Genomic DNA, 22676 nt, shown 5'->3' with positions numbered 1-22676 from the left:
TTGCATCGTGAATTTAACAACTTGCATGGATCATTTTAGAACAAATTTATTATCAAGTTTGTGTATAATTCATCCATAATTCTAGTTTTCTCTCTATTAATAATTTTTTCAACTAAATAGCACTTTATATAACCTTCTTCTTGCAATGAATTAGAAATAATTGTTGCTTTCATTGTTGAAGATGAATGACTAGCTATAAAAGAAGATCAATCAAACCTCTTCTAATATTATTTCAAGGAACTACCAACATGTCCTCCCAAAGTATTTTCTAGAGAAGATTGATGAGTATGATTGGGTTCTAAGCTCATCTCAACTTGTCTCAAACTATTAATGAGACTCGTTACTTTTTCAACTTTTCATAAAAAATTAAAATCATATCTCAACTTATTTTATATATTCAAACACATCTTAATGGATCCACAAAACCCACTCAAATATCTTAACTTACTACTATTCATAAATCAATTCAGATAATTTGAGATTACCTCAACAATTAAATGCAGCCTTAAACTAGTTATAATTTATTTTTTAATACTAAATCTAAGGTAGAAGCTCACAATGATTACTTTATAAACAAGAAATGATAGTGAAATGTTTGTATTATCTTTCCATTTTGAGAGATGTTGAGAACTATTGTTTTGAAATTTGAGTCGTCACGCGATCTTTAGATATGACATACATTTTTAGTAAATGAAGTCTTATAATTTCTTTAACATATTAGATTGATCTTTTGTATATAGTGAGACCAATGGAAGGCATGTTCCTCCAATCAATTATTCAATTAGCAATAAATGGGATATCATCTTGTTGAGTGTGTTTATCCTTCTTGGACTGTGACGATCCAGTTCAATATTTCTAAAGTTGGAATATGAATAATTTTATTGGCTTTAAATTAAGTTTGATGGGCTATTTTGGATAAACACACAAGATATAATTTATTGAGGATGACTAAGGAGATGTCTGGAAATTGTTTTGGTCACATCCCATCTCATTTCTTTCTCAAATATCATTTAAACACAAATATTTTCAAAGTAATCATTACAACATTTTCAAACTTTCAAACAAAACACAATTCAATTTTTTCAAATCTCAAAATAAAAATCATATTAAAAAAATTATATTCTAACAATATTTTAACTTTATAATATTTTTTTTTATTCAATTTTTTCTCTCTCATTTTCCAAAACTCCATAAACCCTAAGAATTGTTTATTATATGAGTTGATAGTGAGTTTAGTTGAGATGAGATGAGAGTTGAAAATTGAATAAAATATTATTATAATATAATTTTTTAATATAATTTTTGTTTTAGGATTTAAAAAAGTTGAATTGTTTATTATATTTTGTTTGAAAGTTTGAGAAATTTGTAATGATTAAATGGGATGAAATAAGATAAGTTGAGATCAAGGTCTAACTCAAACAAAGTCTAACTCAAACTATCTTACTATTATTCACAAACCATCTTACTACTATTCATAAAATTTCCATCTCATCGCATTCCCTAAGCATCCACTAAGAAGTTTATTTAGGTTCATAGGTCCAAAATTATATTTTAAGCCCTTCTAAGGTTTAGTGGATGATTTTAGGTGGCATTAATGTGCCAACATTTTTAGAAGCCCAAATTTATATTTCTCGGGTAATTTTGAAGAGGCCACGAGCCCAAAATTTATTATGATGATTATGGAATAATTATTGGGCTCAATAATTAAGGTAAAATCCATTTAATATTTATAGACCAAGTGTGCCTATTTTTAATTGGGACTAGGCCAAGAGCTAATTTAAAAGACTAAAAATATTTATTGGACAAATTGGGCTCATTTTAAAATTTAAGATTGGTGAAACCGTAGTGAGACTACCATAGTTAGATTTCAATGAGGTCTCAATGTGTTAAAATGCATAATAGCAATGGTGATTAAACGATCATGATTAATATGAATGCATATGTTTTATGTAAATAAAAACTAAAACCACATATATCCTCAGTATACCGAGGAACAAAACCTCCAAGTAAAATAGCATAGCCATGAACTATAAAAAACCTTACCAAGCATCCAGTGCCCAAATATACAATAGACATCTCGTAACATATGATTTTTGAAACCCGAGGTCCAAATCAACTCATGGAATCTCTCCACCACATCAACAAGGGGAATCTTTTAATTAGAGTCAACACATGGAATTTTTCCACCAAATCAACACATAAAATCACTTTACCACATCAACACAAGGAATCTCTCAACCAAGCCAACACGTGTAATCATTCCACCAAATCAATACGGGGAATCACTCAACCACATCAACACGAGGAATCACTCTACCATATCAACATGGAGAATATCTTTACTTGAGCCAACATGTGGAATCACTCCACCACTCACCCATTTTGGTTTATTAACGCATGTCACTACGGCTCCCCACCATGGGTTGTGCACATGCCTTGGGTCCCTTCACCATCTCGTGGGTAACGACCACGTGAATGACTTCATAATAAGCGATATCCAATTTTGCGTTCAGCGCATTCGTGTCCAAGCATCCTCTAGTCTTTGTCAATAGAGAGGCAACAACGTCAACTTGAGAACGTTACCCTCTCACCCAATCCTATTGTTGCCTGATGACAACTCATGAGACGTTATTCAATTCTTAAGTGCTCTTGAGTAACCAGAGAAGCTCTACCAAGATGATGTCCATCCCCACTTGGAGCTCGTGATACACATGCACCCAGAACTCATCTTGAAACCATTAATTCCGGCTGTTCTTTATTTGAGTGTCGAGAAATTTTGTATAGACATTCAATTATTGTTTTGAATATGAGAAAAATGAGTTCATTTCCATTTAAATATATACTTGATAGATGAATGGAGGATATCAAGTACTGCAAATATACTCTTAATAAGAGTAATTATGATGATTTGAGTGATAGCCCTACTAGCCAAAGATATGAGAACATATACAAGAATTTTGCTGACTTAGCATTGATGACATCAACTTGTGTGGTGCATTATGTGGACACAACGAAGAACGTTGACATATTAAAGGAGACGTACCAAGTTTTGAACTGTGCACCTAGTCCACTTTCACAACACCCACCCATTGTGTCATCCAATTGTAATGAAGTTGTACATTGACAGTGAAGTATTGTTGGGACAAAGTGGTAAAGTGACCACACTTTGTGGTTAGAGGCAAAGGGAGCCTGCCATCAAAAGGGAAGATACAGTATAAAAAAGGTTAAGAAAATGCAAGAAAAAAACAAGGCAGGAAATGACTAGAACGAGAAGCAAAGAAGGAAAACTAAAGTCATATTAAACTAAAGTTCATAGTAAAGAAAGAAAGCATTTTTATTTTTATTTCATTAAAGTTATTTTGTTTTGTAGCCGACCCTAGTAACTCAAATTGAAGTGAATGTGATTGACTATCCTACATCTAGATAGCCGGAGAAGTAGCCATTTTTTTATGAGTGTTATAGACAAAAAAAATAAAAATAACTTTACAATCTAACGTATCGCATCAAATCACGTCAGTTTGAAGGTTTACTTTTACGTAAGCTCTTTGTGGCCAAAGTATTTTTTTATGACTAATATTAGCGTAGTTTTAGTCAGAACTTTTTTTTTTCTATGACAATTTATAGTTTCCATTATGACAATTTCTTTTGTCACTCTGATTGTAGTTTCCATTATGACAATTTGTAGTTTCAGCTATGATAATAATGTTTGTCCATAACTAAGAGAGGCAGTGACACCAAGGAGATATTGTGGTTTTAGTTCTTGGATGTAATATGTGATAGTAAAATATTTTTATGTAATGGTTGTGGATGTAATGAAACTTGAGGGGATGAGGTCTATGGAATGTAACTTTTGTTAGAGGATGGAATTTATTTAATGCAAGTTTTGTAGTGCAACTTTTGTTAGATGATGGGTCTATGTGATGCAACTTTTGAAAGCCCTACAATTTGTATTTTTTTTATTCTTTACCACCGAGTTAACTATCTAAGAGAGTTTATTGTTTTCTTCCATTTGCCAAACACATGCTAATAGTTTTATCTACCTCATGAGTGCGTGTGTGATGAGAGTGAGATGGTAGTGTGGTATATAAAATGTGCCACATCAGTATTTCTTTATTATTTAATAGTGATAAATGTACAACATCTTACATAGTAAAATGAAAGTGAGATGTGAGTGAAGTGTATAACATTATTTGTCTTTATAAATTAGCCAAGAGCATGCACAAGATTCATTTTTTTAAATTTTGAATTTTCTTAAATGAAAATCTCTCATTTAGGAAAATCCAAATATGGGAAGACAGTTTTTATTAATAATCATTACATATTACTATTTTATTCTTGTAATCAATATAAATTAAGTGGGGTAAAACCATGTCGTTTTCTTCCCTAGAAATAAAAGTATATATATGCAAATACTATGTGCACTGCCAAGTGACAAGAGTGGTTGTCAAAAAAAAAAAGTTGATAAGAGTGTGTGGGATAAATAGGGCGGACAGAACTAGAGGGCATTGGGATAAGGAAGGAACTCGAAAAGTCTCACAGGCGGAACGAAAATGGAGAAGTACTTCGGCAACGCGTACCGAGGTGACCCCGGCGTCCCACACGCCGACCCGGACCGATTCGTTAACATTTGGATCGGCTCCGCTGCCTTCTCAGTTCTCACCTGGTTCGATCCTTATATGTGGCATCTCTCTACTCAATTCAAGTAATCCCATAACTCTCTCTCTCTCTCTCTCTCTCGTTCTTAAAGATAATTTAGGGTTTTAATTTCTGGCATTCACAATCTCTTTTCCTTCGTTCTAGTTTAGGGCTTATGTTATGAACCTCATTATTGAAAATTAGCTTACAAGAAGAAGGTGACTAGGGGCTTATAAACCATCAACTAATTTTATATTTTATCGACGTGGGATTGTAACAATCATCACGCTCTGCAGCCAATATCCACGCCTGCGCTCACACAAGCTGGCTGTGTGCTAGGTCTTTTCCTAGCTCTATGCTGTACGATTGCAACCGTCGCAACATGGCCTTAGATGTGGGTGACTCTAATACCATTTGTTATGAACCCATTAGGTAGAACTCACCCTTAAAATTAGCTTACAAGGGAATGGTGCCTAGGGGCTTATAAACTATCAATCAATTTCATACTTAGTTGATGTGGGATCGTAATAGCTTACCGTTCTTATGTGTTAATCTTGTTGCAAGGGTAGGATTAATGTCATTTGCGTTCTTTAGGCTATGCCTATTTATATCATTAATAAAACTTTGTTAACTGATAAAAAAATGTCATTTGCTTTCTGCTCCAGAATGTTAGATTTTAGTTTCATTGATCCTTTGGAACAACTCGATGAATTTAATAGATCTTTTTAGGAGGCCCCAATGACCATAGATAGAACCTATCCAAATTTTACAGTGTGATGGTTGGCTGTTCACGGACTAGCTGTATGTACCATTTCTTTTTGGGGTCAATATCAGCATCGCAGTTCATATGAGAGTTTAAGATTATGAGGTTCTTCTTTGTAGCTCTTTTTCAGGTTTTGCGGATGTCATTGAAGGAGGTAAAATTCCAGCAATAGCAATAGCTTCATTCTATTAGGGGAGTGAAGTTAGCTTTTTTAGCTGTTATAACATTAGGAATTATTCTACTGTGTATTTATCAGTTTCAACGAGACCAATGGAGAATGTGTAACCATAGGACCACAATTAATAAGAAAAATTATACTCATAATCCCTACACCACACTTACTTTTATTTTTTTCCCTTAGCAAGTGTGTGGTGTAGGGATGATGAGTAGAAGAACTCAATTAATAATGCTGTCAAGCTTATTTATGTAATCTCTCAATGATTTGATGGTTCCGTTTGACCTGATAGATTCGTCTCAAAGATAGAATAGGTGAGACGCTCCTGAGTGATTAATTTTTCAAAATGTGTATTGGGGTGAAAATTTTGCAGCTTTTTGTGTGTGGTTGTGTCCACATGGTTATGTTTCTAGCTTGACTCTAGACCTTGCATGATATGCTGTAACATTTATGGGGGCGCTAGCACTCAAAGCAGCTCTAGGGGACAATATCGACGGTTCATTCTTGACTATGTTTTTCTCACCACCTCAGGTGTGTTGGTTAAAAAGGAAAGGGTGACCACCTATTCTCTGTGAAATTCCGTTTGATCCCATTGGGTGTGCATTTTTTTTGGCAGAAGAGTTTTATGGCTTGATTTTTGGGCAAATTTTTTCCTTCTAGCTTGACAGACATAACTCATGTAGCTGATGACAATTATAAGTTCAGTATATGTGGATTCCTGTGTTCTATTAGACAGGTATTATGCCAAAGATATCCTCCCAACCTTTCATACCTTATATATGTTCACTGTATTGTGTTTCTACAATCTTGACTGAGCTAGCATGTGGCTACTTAAGCTAACAGGCTCGTATACAACTGAAATCTTCATTTTGATAGCATTAATTGTGTAACTTATTGGACTTAGAACCCCAAATAACCCAGTTTTACATTGTAAACTCTTGTGATGGTTATCTTGTTTCAACTGGATAAATCTTTTTGATTTCCTCTTATGTATCAAGAGGGCTATTGAAGTCAATTCCTCCACTGTCCAATTTAAACTGGAGAAATGCAGTCATCCTCCGTCCCCCCTCCTATCTCTTATGTAATTTCCTGACCAACTTTCCAACGAGCTATGCCATTCCGCATATCAAATGAGCTTCGGCATTTTTTTTTTTTATTGAGTATCTTGGATCTTGAAAGTTCTCATATTAAATGTTATTTTTATCCTTGTCTTTAATCTTGAGCATGAAAAAATTGGCCTGAATTTTTTGTTGTCCCTCCTTTTCCTCTATAACCTTATTATTTCAAACTATCTCGAAAGAGGAGGAATTCTGTTATTTTTGCACAAGCCACCGGATCCCTGAATGGCTTTGCTTGTGTTGTAAGAACACTGCATTTTGAATTTTCAAATTTAAGGCACTTATTAGAAGAAAAAAGGGGAGAGAGAACTTTTTACATTTGAGTTATGCATTCTTAATAGCCTAGATTGTCTTACTGTATCACACGATTTAGTCTTTAGTGCATATAAAAAAGTAATTTTGGCATAAACTTAACGGCATGTTTGGACACTGAGAATTTTTAGAATTCTCAAAACTTCTTGTAATTTCATTTCCAAGCATCACTAAAATCCAAAACATTTTTCAATTTCAAATTTTCAACCTTTTCATCTAATCATTACCTAATCATTATTCAAACACAAAAATCAACACAACTTTTAACAACTTCAAAACAAAACATAAAAATCAATACAACTTTTACAAACTTCAAAACAAAACTTAAAAATCAATACAACTTTTACAAACTTCAAAAAAAAAAAAATAATATTAAAAAATAATATTCAAACAATTTTTTAACTTTATAATATTTTTATTCATCATTTTCTCTCTCTTTTCCCAAAACCCAATAAAACATTTTCACTCAAACCATTTCACTACTATTGATACTCCAATTGTCCAAACATGCCCTTAGTGTTCTAATTTATTGTACGAAAGATGGGCTTTGCTGTTGTAGCCCCTTCCACAATCCCTCCATCTGTCTCTCCACCAGATATGAATTGTTTTTGAGGCTCATTAATGTGCATATTTAAAAGCATATCTACCTTTGTCACACCCAAAACCTAAGGTTTCCTTTTTAGATCTTTGGTTTCCCTTTTAGTATGCTCTTCTTCATGTCAGAAAAATATTATTTATACATGTAGGGTGCTATTTTTTTTTTTTTAATTTGCTTGCTGTTTCAAAAGAAAAGAAATCAGTTCTGAAAAAGGAATTGTGGTCTACATTGAGATAAGGAGAAATACATTGAGATAAGGAGAAATACATTGAGATAGGAGTCCTTTTAGGATAAAAGCCAGATCTTTGTAGGAAACGAAAATAGATCTGGTTGGGGATAAATAGTAGACCAGACATGATCTGCCGTGTTCTTCAGTCTGAGTCCGATTCTTTTTGTTTTTTTTATTATTGGTGCTACTACGATTTTTTTTACAAACTAATACTGCTTTTGGAGGCACAAGAGAACCCTAGTTGCCGATAATCCTAGGGCTAGCAGCTGTGATATCCCACATGAAATTCTTTTATAAAGACTCACTCCCTTGCCACCTACAAAAGAAAAAAATAAACATCTATATCAGTATGCTGGTCTCATGACACAAATTCTAGAGCCTAGGTACCACCCCTAAGCTGCCTCAAGCCATGAAAGGAGGATCAGCAATTGCATGAGCTCTAGCTTCACCCAATCAAACCATAGCAGCCTCAAAATACCACAGCCACCTTCTACTGACCCCCAAATTTCAAACACTAGCCAGAAACCTAGAAAACAAAAGTGATACTTTTAGAGTTGCCGCACCATTGAGGTAAGGATTTCTGGCAATGTATCCTTCAAGTGTTCTCCAAAAAAAAAAAAATCTGAATACCTTTCAAAATTCTATCCAGGTTTGGAACCCCTAGTTGCAAGCCCTAAGTTCTAACCATTTGCTCCTCTTGCTGCCACTACTTATTGGTAAGAGAATGCTAGGGTTTTGTACCAAGTATCAATGGAACAATTATTAAATTGCTCCAGCCATGATTCAGCTTGATATTTTATTCTCTCCACCATTTAAACACTTCAACAGCCCTTAACGAGCCCCGAAACAGTTTCTAGAGGCCGCAGATCCCTGGAAACCTCCAAATTAAATCAATGGCTGGAGCAATTTAAAAGTTGGGTGAAACCTCAACCAAATCTAAGATAAGTTTTCTTCAAGATTCTAGGTAATACCTGTATCCTATTTAATCAAGCTTTGTCAGGAAAGTGGTTATGGCATTATGCTTTGGAAAGTGGAGTATTTGGAGTGTGGTGGTAGATGTGAAATATGGGTGTGCATGAGATGGGTGGTGTTCTCTTGCAATTAATGGCTCATGTGGTTTTTTGTCTCTGGAAAAACATTCTGAGGGGTTGGGCAAGGAGGTTTTCTTGCCTCTATAGTTTTGAGGTGGGGATGGTTCTAGGATAAAGTTATGGTCTTATTTGTGGTGCCATGATAAGGCTCTGAAGGTATTTTTTCGTAGCTTTTTAATACAAGCTCGGTTTGAAGAAACATTAGTGGTGGATTGTTTACTCGTCCAACAGTACTTAGCAGTGGGGTTTTAGAGTTTATTTGAGGGGAACATGTTGATAGGCTTTGTTGGAATTCGTCTTAGCAAGGGGAATTTGATGTTAGATCATTCTATAGAGCATTATCTCCTTAGTGTAGATTATCTTTCCCTTGGAAGAAAATTTGGAGGAATGACTATTGAGATCAGCATTCTTTGGTTGTACGGCTTTAGGGAAGATCCTAACCTTTGACAATATTAGAAAGATAAACATTATAGTGGTGGATTGATATTGTATGTGTAAGAGAAGTGGGGGGAGACGATTGTGAGGTACCTGGTGCATTGTGGAATGCTATTGTTGGGTTGTTCAGGCTTGATTGGGTCATGATATTGAGGTCCTAAAGCTTACTTTTGAGGACCCCAAAACCACTTGGGCCACAGAGTGACCATGGGTACTAAAGCAGGCCTTGAAGGACTTCAATCTAGGGATGCAAGACCACACAAACTTCAAATGAGTCTGTACTGGAATTTATAGATCTAGGCCTTGTTTCGGAAATGAGATGAGATAAGAAATTTGTGAATAATAATGAAATGGTTTGTGAATAGTAGTAAAATGGTTCGAGTTAAGATATTTTATTAGGGTTGGACAATGAGAGAAAATTTTGAATACAAATATTATAAAGTTAAAATATTGTTAGAATGTAATTTTTTAATATTATTTTTGTTTTGGAATTTGAAAAAGTTGAATTGGTTTCTGTTTTGTTTGGAAGTTTGGGAAAGTTGTAATGATTAGGTAATGATTAGATGAAAGAGTTGAAGATTTGAAATTGAAAAGTGTTTTTGTTTGAGTGATGTTGGGAAGGAGATGAGATGAGATGGGTTCCCAAATGAGGCTTAGTATCCTATATATGCTTTTCTAGAACTGAATTAATGGGAGTGGTGACGCAAGCGCTTAGGTTTAAAACAGTGACTTGCAAAACTTATTTGAAGACTCCATAGGAAAGGTAGCAGTCAACAAAGGTTTGTGTTGGCTTACTAAAGAGCTTAAAAATAAGTTATATTGCATACTAAATGTTAAGCAAGTAAATCATGTGTGATTATGTGATCATCCATGAAAAGAGTTTTCTTTATAAGACAAAATTAAGCGAGGATCCAGATCTGTCCCAAGTATAAAAATGTGTAGAAAAGGTTCAAACATTGGAAATGTGTATGCAAGGTAATAATGACCGTGGGTGTGTTTCCGTAGGTTGCTGAGTGTTGACGTATTTGCTGAGTTAAGGAAGCTAGGTAGGTAGTACGATCATGTTATATGCTATTTTATTAGCTTGTCAGCTTCTTTTTATGCATCTTTTATGATATGTTGTAAACTTAAGTCTGCAAGTGCTTTATTTTGTGATTCTTTTGCAATATGATATGATATGAGAATGTGTATGTAATAGAAGTTATGAGAAAATAAAGTAAGATAATGAATGGATGTATTGTTTTGTAAATATTTTCTTCTGGCCATATGATGATGCAATGGTACCAGAGAAAATACGTGGATGTGCAAGTCCGCACTAACGGATGTCAAGAAGTTGTGATCCACTGGGATATTTTCATCCTACAAGTGGCTTCCCTTGTGGCCACAGGCAGTGGGGCTAGTGCTCAACCTAGGCACACAAGGGTTAACTTATGTTGGCCACAATGAGTTTAAGATTGACAATTATTTTGTGTATGTAATGTTATATGTGGTTTTTTACTTTTAAAAAAATTTGTTATATGTGGTTTCAAGATGATTTTAAAAGATAAAACTGCTTGAAAAAGTTCTACTCTGTGATATTCAGCTGTTTTGACAGCTTCATCAATTTCCGGGTTGTGTTTTTTCTCCTTTATTTATCGTATTTTTTCTTCTTGTTCTAACATTTTGAGCTATTTTGATTTGCAGTTGGCATGACAAAGCAATGCTGTTTGAGCAGTACCACTGGAAAAAGGCCATGGAGAAGAATCAACCTTATAAATTCAAGGTACATTTTCTGACTTTTCTAAATCTGGGATTCCAAAAAATCTTTAGGCGAAGACTGTAAGGAAATTTATTTTTTAATGCTTTTTATGTGACCAAGTGTGTTCTCTTGAAACTTTCATGGTTGCAGTGGAACCAGTACATGGACAAGGACCTTCGTGATTCGTATTATCATAACTGGCCTCTTTACTTTCGTTAGGCTTTTCTGTTACATGTGTATTTTGCTCGGATGCAATAAACTTTTAGAACAATGACTATGTATCCTGGATCACCCTACCCTTCTCTTCTCCTGGATTTGATGACTTTTAAACTAATATGTTTCTTGTTTTTGGAGCTTACTTTGATGCCATTGAGCTTTTTAGCCATTATTTTTTGGGGTTATCGAAAAATAGGTTAAAACATACGTTATTTACAATGCAGATGGTGGCTGAACAGTTTCATCCTCTTTTCTTACATCTACTTGATAAATTCAGAAAGAGTGCGGCCTACACCTCTTAAAAGTGTATATATTTATAATAACGGGGATTGAGTAATTACGTCGCCCAAAGCTAAAGACTCTGTTAGGAAATAGTTTGGTGGGTCAGTTGGAACGAAACCCATTAGATGCATACTACATATTCCTTGAGTGGAGGCATGGAACATGGGATATGTAGCACAGAAATGTTCTCTATTCTAAATTTTGTCATTTTTACTCGCTGTATTTTTATTTAAATGGTTGACCGATTGAGCCATTTATAATAAGTTGTACCTATTACAAATGGCTAACGGGTAAGAATAAAGAGTAGCATTGTTCTCCTATGCTTATCTAACGGGTCTAGTTTCCACTGGAGCTGGATGTGTGTATCCAAGCCGGTCCTGTGGTGGTATGAACTGGGCAATAATATGCATCCAATGAGCAGGAACTGGTCCTTCTACATTTGGTGCTATTATTACGAAGGAGTTGAGGTCCTGTTGGTGATAATTGCAATTTGTAAGGCATGAGAGTGATCTTCTGAACAATTTTATAGGAACCAAAAGAACGAGCCGCCAACTTAACATTCTCTCTTAATGCAACTGAGCTTGAACCTGGAGTTAATGGTCTAGTTTTAATAGTACGGGTAATGTTATATACAGTCTTAAAATGCAGTTTCTGTCTACTACATTTTAAAAAAAAGTTGGGACTCCAGATTTATCTATTGTTTCAAAGGAGATTTCGAACTTTAAAATTAAAAATATCATTTAAAACAATGTGAGATCTCATATACCACTTCAGGAGTGTAAGGAATTCGGTTTGGACTGAAAAAACCAACCGGACCGAATGGTCTGGTCCGATCTGGCCCAAATCAGTCTCACAAATTGTGGGCCGAAGAAATTCGGTTCGGTCCCAGCGTCTATAAATTTTGGACCAGACCGGATCAGACCGAATCTCTATATATATTTAAAATATTTTTAATAATTTAATATATTATTTTTATATAGTAATTATATAAGTTAATGATATAATTTTCATCTAATTATTATCATTGAACATATAAAAATATAAAATAATATATATTATTTATTAATAATAGATTATAAATCATGTGATAATTTGTCATTATATGTAAATAGTTAATACATTATACATTTATACTTAATCTACTATTTACACTTAATTAAAGTAATTAGGTAATTTTTTTTTAAATATCTAAGTTGCAAGTAAGCATGAATAATTTTTGTACAATGAAATTATTTATATTCATTAACCATATATAAAATATATGACATTATTAATAATTATGCATACTAAAGAGTAAAGTCTAAGTCAGTAAGTAGTAACTATCAACATCATAAATATAATTATAGTTAAATATTTTTTTAATGAGTTAGTTGCATAATCCATATTAATAAATTACTTAATTTTAATTTTTGTAAATTAAATAATTTTTTTTATTAATTTATTTTTTTAAAAAAAGATGAAACAAAATAACAAAATAATTAGGCCGGACCGAATGGATTGATCGATTGGAGCGATAGCTACAACTCCAGTTTGGTCCCTATGGGTGTTCAGTTTGGTCCGAAATTGACCGAAAATTTCGGTTCATTACCCCTCCAGAATGAACCGAAACGATTTACATCCCTACACTACTTATCTTATTCTCTTATCATATAGAGTATCCTTAAAAAATAAACTGCCCCATGTAGTTTATTATATCGCATCTCATCTCATCTCATCCGATTTTTACTAGTTTCAGTCCGGTCCGGTCCGGTTCGATTTTAATAAAATGTAAATTTGTAAAAAAATTCTATTTATAAAAAAAAAAAAAAGAACTGCTTTTAAAAAATCCGTCTTATACTTTTATTCCAAAATGTGTCACTATTACAAAAATCTGCTTTAGTAAAAAAATATGTTTTACTAAAAAAAAATTTGATTTACTAAAATTTGATTTACTAAAAACTGTTATACAAAAATCTGCTTCACTAAAAAAAATCCAGAAATGTTTTGGGTTCAGAATTCGGGACTCAAAAAGTGTCTCGAATGATTATTTTTTTTACTTAGTGATTAAAAAAATATTTTTTAATGATGTTGTGAATTTTTTTATTTTTTTAAAAATATTTATGATGATTAAAAAAATACATGAAAAAAAAAATAAAAATAAAAAAGTGAAATGTGCTTTTCAAGACACACATTCGAGACATATTTTCGGTAAGTGTAGTTCTGCTAAAAAAAATCTGCTACAAGCCTATAGATATAGAAAAATGCTGATTGCAACCGTCTGGTGCAATCGGCGTGCCAAGTCAGATGTGTTTTTTGTTTATTTTTTTTATTCTTTCATGAAATACACCATTTCATTTTCTCCTCCCCTCTTCATTCCGTTCTCTCTCTCTCCCACGAAATTTCATCGATTGCCTCCCTTTCTATCTCTATCTCCTGGCTTTGATTCCTCTTCGATTTTACTCCCTCTCCTTTCTCCTCCAACTAACCTCTCCCTCTCTCTCCACCAACATCCCATAATGGGAAGAGTGAATAAGATAATAATAATAAAAAAAAAAAACAGCCCCGCCAAAATGATTTGAAAAATCAAAAAGCATATTAAGACCAAAATTAAAAGCAAGAAAAAAAAAGAAAAAAAAAAGGTTTCACACTCAACTATCTGGGTATGGAGCTAAAATAGCATTAAAATAAAAAAACAAAACAAAACTTAAAATTTTGCTTTACAAATAAACCCAAAAATATGACAAAGATGTCAAACAGAGATGTCAATGGCAGTTCCATCAAAAGCGAAATCCAGAAATCTAGAAATAATCCATCTCCTCATCAAAAATCTAGAAATAAAAGGAAAATGCAAAAAAAAAAAAAAAAAAAAAAAAAAAAAAAAAAAAAAAAAAAAAAACTTACGCAGCAGATTACCAGATGGATCTATTCAAAAAACACAGAACTAGCCCCGAAAAGAATATGTAGGAGATGGAGAGGGAGGGATTACACATCAATCAGAAGGTAGAGAGAAAAAAAAGAAGAAGAGGAAAGTAAACCAAATCCAGGAAGTTGGTAGAATGGAAGAAGAAAGATAAAGAGGTATGTCTTTTTCTAATTTCTTTCTTTTTGCTTTTTAACCTTTTTTTTTTCTTTTTCCAGTCCACGTAACCTCTTACTACATCCGGTTAACCCCCCGGGATTGCACCTCCTGGTTGTCTCTAACAAAATTGATAAATATAACTACTGTAAAAACTGAAAAAAAAAATCTGCAATAAAAAGAAAAATCTGCTATGGAATAAAATAAATCTAAAAGTCTAAATTAGAAGTCTAAAAGTTTAACAAATTACAAGTCCAAATTCCAAAAGTCTAAATTACAAGTCCAAAAGTTCAAACAAGTCTAAATACCGGAACTCTAAATTACAAGTCTAAAAGTCCAACAAATTAGAAGTCTACAAGTCCAATAATTACAAGTTCAAATTAAAAGTGCAAATTACAAGTCCAAATTAGAAGTCCAAATTACAAGAATATCCAATAAAAAAACATTACAATTAGAACCAATAGCTACGCATCAAGCCACCAACTCCAATAGTCCATTCAACAAACCTTGCAATTGTATGAAAATAAATCAAGCAGTTAATTCTAATAAAAAGTTAGTAATTGCATTAAATGAAAAAAAAAAAAACTTAAGGAAAGATGTTATACAAGTTGACTTATCTTAAGTTTAATCATCTCCAACTAAAGAAGTAGATCTTGAAGAACTCCTTAGGTCTTCCATGAGCTCTACACAAAAGGGAAAAAAAAAGCATAATAATTAAAACAAATTATTAATATGATATACACTTTAGAGACAGTTAAAGAAAATGTGAATGATGCTACATACCTGTATCAAATTTCTCAAACTCCTCAACATCATCCATTAAAGTGCGAATGTTACTCAGGGTAGAAGAACAGAGCCAATTTTGTGTACAAATAAGGGCTTCTACCATAAGTGGAGATAGGCTACTGTGGAAAGGATCAAGTATTTGACCAGCTATGCTAAAAGCTGACTCAGATCCACTATAGATATCGGAACTGCAAGAACATCCTGTGCAACTCTTGAAAGTACGCGGTATCTAATGGAGTTAACCTTCCACCAAGTCAACAAGTCAAATTTTGCATTATCTTCTTCACATTTTTCAGATAAATACCTCTCAACTTCAGATTTACTCTCCAAAGAGTTCTCCGACTCCAAATGATTCTTAATTTGTGCATGGATAAATTATCTGAAATCACCTTGACCTACCCAGCAGTTGAACTTGTAGTACTAGCCTATCCCTCGCTTGATTGGCTTATAGTTTGATCTTGTGTCCCAATATCACTTTTGTCATTTTCACAATAACTATCGTATAAACAAGTCAAGACATCTTTTACTTGATCCATCAATATAAGAACTTTCGAACTATTATCCTCATATATTCTTTCAAAAATAAATGCTAGATAACGCATTTTATATCGAGGATCAAGAACCAACTCAACATACAACAAAAGATTCATTTTTTCAAGATTTTTCTAATACTTCTTACATTTAGATTTCATACTAAATGTCATTGTCCTCAAATTATGAGGCCCTTCCATACACTACAAATTAATTGCAGCTTGAATTGTCACTAGCTCAAATACAAAACAGTTGCAAGTTTGCATTGTAAAAAATCTCAATGGGGTTAAGTTTTATCAAATGAAAATCTTAAATTGGTCTTGGGCCTTAGCCCAATTTAAACAGGATATAACTGCAGTTTGCAATAATGTTTGCTGCATTGAAATCATAGGCTACTCAGTACTGATACTTTGATCGAAACCTAACCAGGACCTCAAATTATTTCAATAAAAAAAAAAATCAATCCAAGACCTCAATCCAACCCAATGGTTTCCCATATATAGGGTACTGATACTTTGATCAAAACATCAAGAACCGAACACTACATGTTAGGCTAGCATGTGCATTAAGCCAATCTATATTGATCTCTAGATAAAGATATGCAGAAAATATAATTTGCACCAATAATCAGGCTAAACAATCAGAAAAATGATCAGGCCAAACAATCAGAAAAGACCGAGCATGCCCCAATCATTTGGGAAAAATATTCAGGCCAAACAATTAGAAAAATATTATATCCAAATTCATTTGGGAAAAATATTAAAAATAAAGAAGCATAAAGATGACATGTAATGCAATTGGTAATAAATCCTCTTCAACAATCGAACATTACTCGATCCTTTGGAATATAAGTTCTTAGAGGCACACCAACTTTAGAGAGGGGTAGTGCAGCGTGGAGAACTTGAGAGAGGGGACGGCGGTGAGATGTACGACGACTGTGAGGGGAGGTGTAGAGACTCAAAGAGTGAGGTAGAGAGACAGAGACAAGAGGGCAGAGAGAGACAGAGAGGCAGAGAGAACTTGAGAGAGGGGCGCCGTTTGTTCTTGTTTTAGGGTTTATTCGAATTTCATATAAATTGGAGACTTGGAGTCTTGGTCCTTGGAGAGGAAACATAGCCGTTTCCTGTTGGTTTGATTCATTTTTTTTTAAATGATCATTAAAAATTTTTTTCTAATGATTTGGGAAATTAATAATTATAATTTATATATATTTGTAATACATTTAATACATAGTTATAGATTATAATGATTTAGTTATAGACTATAACTAATCACTATAATAATACATTGATACTAAATATATATAGTTATAGACTATAGTGATTTAGTTATAGTGATTAGTATACTCTATAACTATATAATAGTATTAATATTATATTACTATTATAGCTATATATTAGTATTAGTTATATTGATTTAGTATAACTATATTAGTATAAGTATAACTATAGTCTATATTAGACTATTAGTATTAGTTATATATTAGTATAACTATATAATACATTATACTATATAATTGTATTAATATTAGACTATTAGTATAGCTATATATTAGTATTAGTTATAGTGATTTAGTATAACTATATTAGTATAAGTATAATTGTAGTCTATGTTAGACTATTAGTATTAGTATATATATTAGTATTAGTTATAACTATATAATACATTAGACTATATAATAGTATTAATATTAGGCTATTAGCATAGCTCTATATTAGTATTAGTTATAGTGATATAGACTATATATTAGTATTTGTTAACTGTTATAGTAAGTTTAATTTATTATAACTATATTATTGATAGTATTATAGTGATAATATTAATATAGTAATTTAGTATTAGTATTACTATATCATTATTTTATATGTGATTATTTAATATAGTGATTTATATACTAATTGATACAGACTTAAAGTATATTACTAATAGTAATATAGTATTAGACTATTAGTATTAGGTCACAAAATGTAAATTTTAATTAATATAATTATATACTAATATATATATTAGTATTACTAATCTACTAATGTTTTATGTACTTATAAAAAAAATATTGAAAATTTATTAGGCCATCAAAATTTAGTAATAATATTTGAGTATTTTCTTTCTTTTTTGGTTCTTACTTCTTATGATAAAATGTTATTAATAATTTAATATATATATATTTTATGTTTAAAGTATATGATCAATTAAATTTTAATGTTTAAGATTAAATTTTTATTTTATAAATTATTATAACATTATCTTATATATAATTATAATTTATATAACTATATATTATATATATATTTTTTGATAATCTTATATATAAAAATTATATATAATATAAAACATATTTAAAAATTAATTTAAAATATATATTAAATAGAACCGGTCCGGTCCGGGTCAAAAATAACCCGACCTAAAATCGAACCGGTTCTAATCAGTTTTCAATTCTGTCTGAAAATTGGCTCCGAATTGCACCGGTCCAAATAGGACCGATTTGACCAGTTCGGACCGGTTTTCCGAATTCTTTTTACAACCGATGAGTCTTGCCGAGGGATTTGACCCGTTCGGACTGGTTTTTCGAATTTTTTTTACAACCCATGAGTCTTGCCGAGGAATTGGAAGCGTGCGTTACCTGTCGCCATGGATAGACTACATGAGGTGGAAGATTGTCAGCCACAGCCGTTAGCCTGTTCAAAAATTTGAAAAGAAAGACATTAGCAAATGACGTGGATTATTGTGAGCTGTCCGATAACTTCGTAAGCATAGTGCATTTTGGTGGAGAGCGAGCACACGCTGGCACAAAATCAGCTATCAGTACGCTGTCTCTAGCAAGCGTAATGGCGTCTCTCCGTCTTCCTACTGCCTCGCGTCCTGCGTTTAGAGTCCCCATCACGGCAGCATCGGCTCCTCTGTCTCTACCAGCCTTCGCGACTCAAAACTCGGTCAAATTCACCAAGTGGGTTCGGTCTAAGTCTTTCAATCTCGTGCTCTCAGGGGCTCTCACGGTCGGTCTCTCTCTCGCAGGTGAAATTTTCTTTTCGCGTTCTTTCTATTTTGTGCCTATCTTTTGAAGGTACCATATTTGGGGATATTTTCTTTCAGCAAACGTCATGTTTTTCTGCTTTAAAAGATAAACATACCTTGTTGCAACTGGGTTTCTACATTGTATGTCATTTTAGTCTCAATTGGCAGGTTGGCAAAGCCTTGGATTAGAAATTACCCAATGCTAGCTGCACATTTTAGTTAGTTCTGTTTTCCATTTTTACCTGGTGGGAGGCCAAGACTTGTTATCTGAGACTTGTTATATGACTATAGTATCAAACCCAAAAAAAATTATCATCTACATTTGACTTATCACTCAATATTCAATTTCTTGTACAGAAATATTCTTTTTATGGTATGATACATATTTTATTGTTAACATTATGAGATGTAAATAGGAAACATTGGAAAATTTATTGAGGGACTATAGGTGACATGGTCAAGTCCCTCATTTAATGGCTAGATATTGGCTCTAATACCATTTGTAATGACCCGAGGAAAAGGTCCAAGCCACAATTGGGCTTTACTTCAAAACAACTAGTTAATACTACAATTGGGAGTCCTTTAGAATCATTATAAACTGCAATAACTCTTCCGTCCCATAGGCTCATTAAAAACTGCAAGAAATTCTTCCTCAAGCAATAGGGAATTCAATTGTTAATTCCACCAGAGTTAATTCCAGTTACAAGTGTGAGACTTGAGCTGTAACACGTACAATGGAATGGCTTCCTGAGAACATCAAGGATTTAAGCTGAGGTTATTGTAATATTCTCATGGTTTATATTGGTTCCAATGGGCTCTAGTTGTATCATTGACTAGTCCTTTTGGAGTATAAATCCATATGCGACTTGGACTTTGCTTGAGTCGTTACAAAGGAAGACGAAACAACGTCACAATTTTATACTCTTCTAGGAAACTCAAACAGTCCTGACCCTCAAGATAGGAGAAATAAAATGTTTGGACAAAGATGAAAAACCACAGTTGACAAGAAACCAAACTTTATCTTTGTAGGAATTGGAGTTGCAGAGGCAAAGGTTGGGGTCAACAAGCCCGAATTGCTTCCTAAAGAGTTTAGTCCAGTCATTGATGTAGCCGGGTTCCTGTCTGATGGCCAGGTCTGGTTTCTTTCTTCTTGGTCTTTGATTCAGTCTTTACCATAGCCTTCTGTAAAAGGTTTTCCTAATTCAGTTCATTCATTCGCTTTCTGTACCCTCATTTTTCCGGTTTTCTTTTTTTAAACTAAATATATTAATCTTATTTCCAAGATTACACATCTGAATTCCTACAAAGATAAGCAATTGTCTGGTTTATAAATTTGTCTACGAGTGGTGCCTTTTTGAGTGATTGGATCATGTGAAGGCAATATATGATAAATTGCTGATGCCTTGTGGTCAGTGAGCAGGAGAAAAGACTTGCTCAAGAGATAGATGATATTGAAAAGGATACTGGGTTCAAGTTGAGAGTTCTGGCCCAGAATTACCCCGAAACACCAGGTATGCTTAAAGTTTCTAATTTTTGGTGCTCAAATGGTTTACTTCATTGATATATTTGTTGATTTTTAATGTTTCTTTCTATTTAATCAATGGCTTTGTTTCTATTTAAATTTGATAACATTTTTTCTGGTGAAAACTCAAAATGTAAAAGGGCTAATCATGACCAAACATTCTTGTAGGGCTGGCGATTAAAGATTTTTGGCAAGTGGATGATAGAACTATTGTCTTTGTTGCTGACCCTACTTTTGGTAAAGGATTCAAAGTCACCATCTTCCTCTGAATACCTCTACCACAGATTTTTCATGTTTATGGGTATATTTGACCAGGCAATATATTGAACTTCAATGTTGGGGCGTCTATTGATCTGGACATTCCTCGTAGCTTTTGGAGCAGATTGGCAGGGAAATACGGAAATATTTTTTACTGGAAAGAGAAGGTAGATTGTGGGTTATTGCCTGGATCACTATATTTTCTTAGGGTTGATTACTTTTGTTCTTCATGGCCGAGTTTAATTTTGTTCGGGTTATTTGAGGTGTTATTAAAATAGAACTTAATGTTTCCCTCTGCCTAACACAGGGGAAGACGCATCAATTGAAGCAGCTGTAATGGCAATATCTAATTGCTTGAAAGAACCTGTAGGCCCAAATAATTGCTCAGAGGTAAAATAGTACCACAATGGATACTAAAAGATAGTTCTCTCATTTGTACTCGGCAACAATTTTGTAAAGTATGAGAATGCGTTCATGATTTTGACAGCTAGGTGTCAATACTAAGTAATATTACATAAAAGGCGGCAAAATTGTGAGTGCTCGTTTCCTCTATTCTATTGAAACTACAGCCAGTATATGATGTATTTATAGAGTCATGTGATGCAGTTCCGAAGAGGGCCACAGATTGAGCAGTATCCTGGTTTTTTAAGATAGTCACACTACTAGTTCTAGACTTCAAATGTGTACTTTCATCTACATTCTGAAAGGAGGATAAGACCTCGGCTCCAAAGTTTGTCTGGAAGGAGGATAGGGACAAAATTACAGGCTTCAACTTTAGGCACATTTTAGATTTATGCCAGCATACATTTGTAGCAAACACCACCAAACAAAATATGTGGTGCTGGTAGGTTGTAACAAGAGGGTGTGTCAGTTTTTTAAAGTAGTACTCTGTTGTTTAATCCGCAAGATGTCTAAAATATTTAAGCTTTCAAATACTACAGGGCTGTATGGTATTTCACATTTATTATTATTCTGCATAAACTAGAAATTTAATTGTCTTGACGTCTTCCAACGAGCTTTAATAATGTCGATTTATAACTCTTCTGCCACGAAATAAATCTTAGTTTATGTTTTTATTCATATGCAGAATTCAAAGTTTTTTGTTATTGGTACTTTGGACAGATTGGAGTAATATGAAACTTAAAAGTTTTTCATCTATAGATTTGTGTAAACTATGTTCTACCTCTTTGAATCAGTAATTTCTCAATTCGTTCTGGTCTTTCAAAACACAGGGCACATGCATATATCTGCCCCATCTACCTGCTCTGCAGAAAATAATTTGCTGTATATCATAAGCATTCCATTATCACATTCTTTTACCTGTTGCACCGAGTGATCTTCACATGATTAGCATGCCACTCTTTTTTGTCTCAAATATCTGAACAATTGTGTAGTCAATCATAGGTTAAAGTTGAACAATTGCTTCTTGTACTGTTTTAAGTGTGAACATTCATTGATGCAATGTATTGGTGAAGTAAGTACAAATATAGTACGGCATTCTGTTATTGTATATTTTTGTTCTAGTTGTCTGATAGTTAGGTAACAGCTAGTTGTATGAGGAGTCCTATTTTAGGTTCGTTTTCTTGCAAAAGAAAGAAGATAGAAAGGCAGGAGCCATTGCTACTGAAATGAGTTGAGATGAGATGAGTTGAGATGAAAGTTAAAAGTTAAATAAAATATTGTTAGAATATTATTTTTTAATATTATTATTGTTTTGAGATTTGAAAAGGTTGAATTGTTTATTATATTTTGTGTGGAAATTTGAAAAAGTTGTAATGATTTGATGAGATAAGATAAAATAAATTGAGATCAATTCTAAATCCGAACGGGTCTTGAGCATTTCAGTTCATCTTGTATGGCAAGAAGCATCATGCTCAAGTCTAAGGCCTTGTTGGGCACCCAAGTATATTTTGTCAAATT

General features: G+C 33.2%; 2 protein-coding genes across 4 annotated transcripts; both read left to right on the top strand.

The window, feature by feature from the left end:
* Positions 1–4468: 4468 nt before the first annotated feature.
* On the top strand, positions 4469–11452 carry LOC121266245. Its single transcript, XM_041170022.1, has 3 exons — positions 4469–4702; positions 11040–11118; positions 11245–11452. The coding sequence occupies exons 1-3, from the start codon at positions 4551–4553 to the stop codon at positions 11311–11313; spliced, it is 300 nt and encodes a 99-aa protein (XP_041025956.1). The 5' UTR covers positions 4469–4550; the 3' UTR covers positions 11314–11452.
* Positions 11453–18689: 7237 nt separating this feature from the next.
* LOC121266188 (thylakoid lumenal 15.0 kDa protein 2, chloroplastic) lies at positions 18690–22385 on the top strand. 3 transcript variants are annotated; one of them, XM_041169936.1, is made up of 7 exons: positions 18690–18976; positions 20006–20109; positions 20397–20487; positions 20667–20735; positions 20814–20923; positions 21063–21146; positions 21989–22245. In XM_041169936.1, exons 1-7 carry the CDS (start codon positions 18790–18792, stop codon positions 22049–22051), a joined length of 708 nt encoding a protein of 235 aa, XP_041025870.1. In that variant the 5' UTR covers positions 18690–18789; the 3' UTR covers positions 22052–22245. The 3 variants fall into 3 exon arrangements, with proteins under 3 accessions (XP_041025870.1, XP_041025871.1, XP_041025872.1); XM_041169937.1 differs by lacking the exon at positions 21989–22245 and adding an exon at positions 22330–22385 and having other exon boundaries at positions 18691–18976; XM_041169938.1 differs by lacking the exon at positions 21989–22245 and adding an exon at positions 22281–22310 and having other exon boundaries at positions 18691–18976.
* The last annotated feature ends 291 nt before the right edge of the window (positions 22386–22676 follow it).

The sequence above is a fragment of the Juglans microcarpa x Juglans regia genome, chromosome 5D (assembly GCF_004785595.1).
Source record: "Juglans microcarpa x Juglans regia isolate MS1-56 chromosome 5D, Jm3101_v1.0, whole genome shotgun sequence".
In the NCBI taxonomy this organism is placed as follows: domain Eukaryota; kingdom Viridiplantae; phylum Streptophyta; class Magnoliopsida; order Fagales; family Juglandaceae; genus Juglans; species Juglans microcarpa x Juglans regia.
Note: the sequence above shows the minus strand (reverse complement) of the source record. Positions and strands in the feature narration are given on the sequence as shown.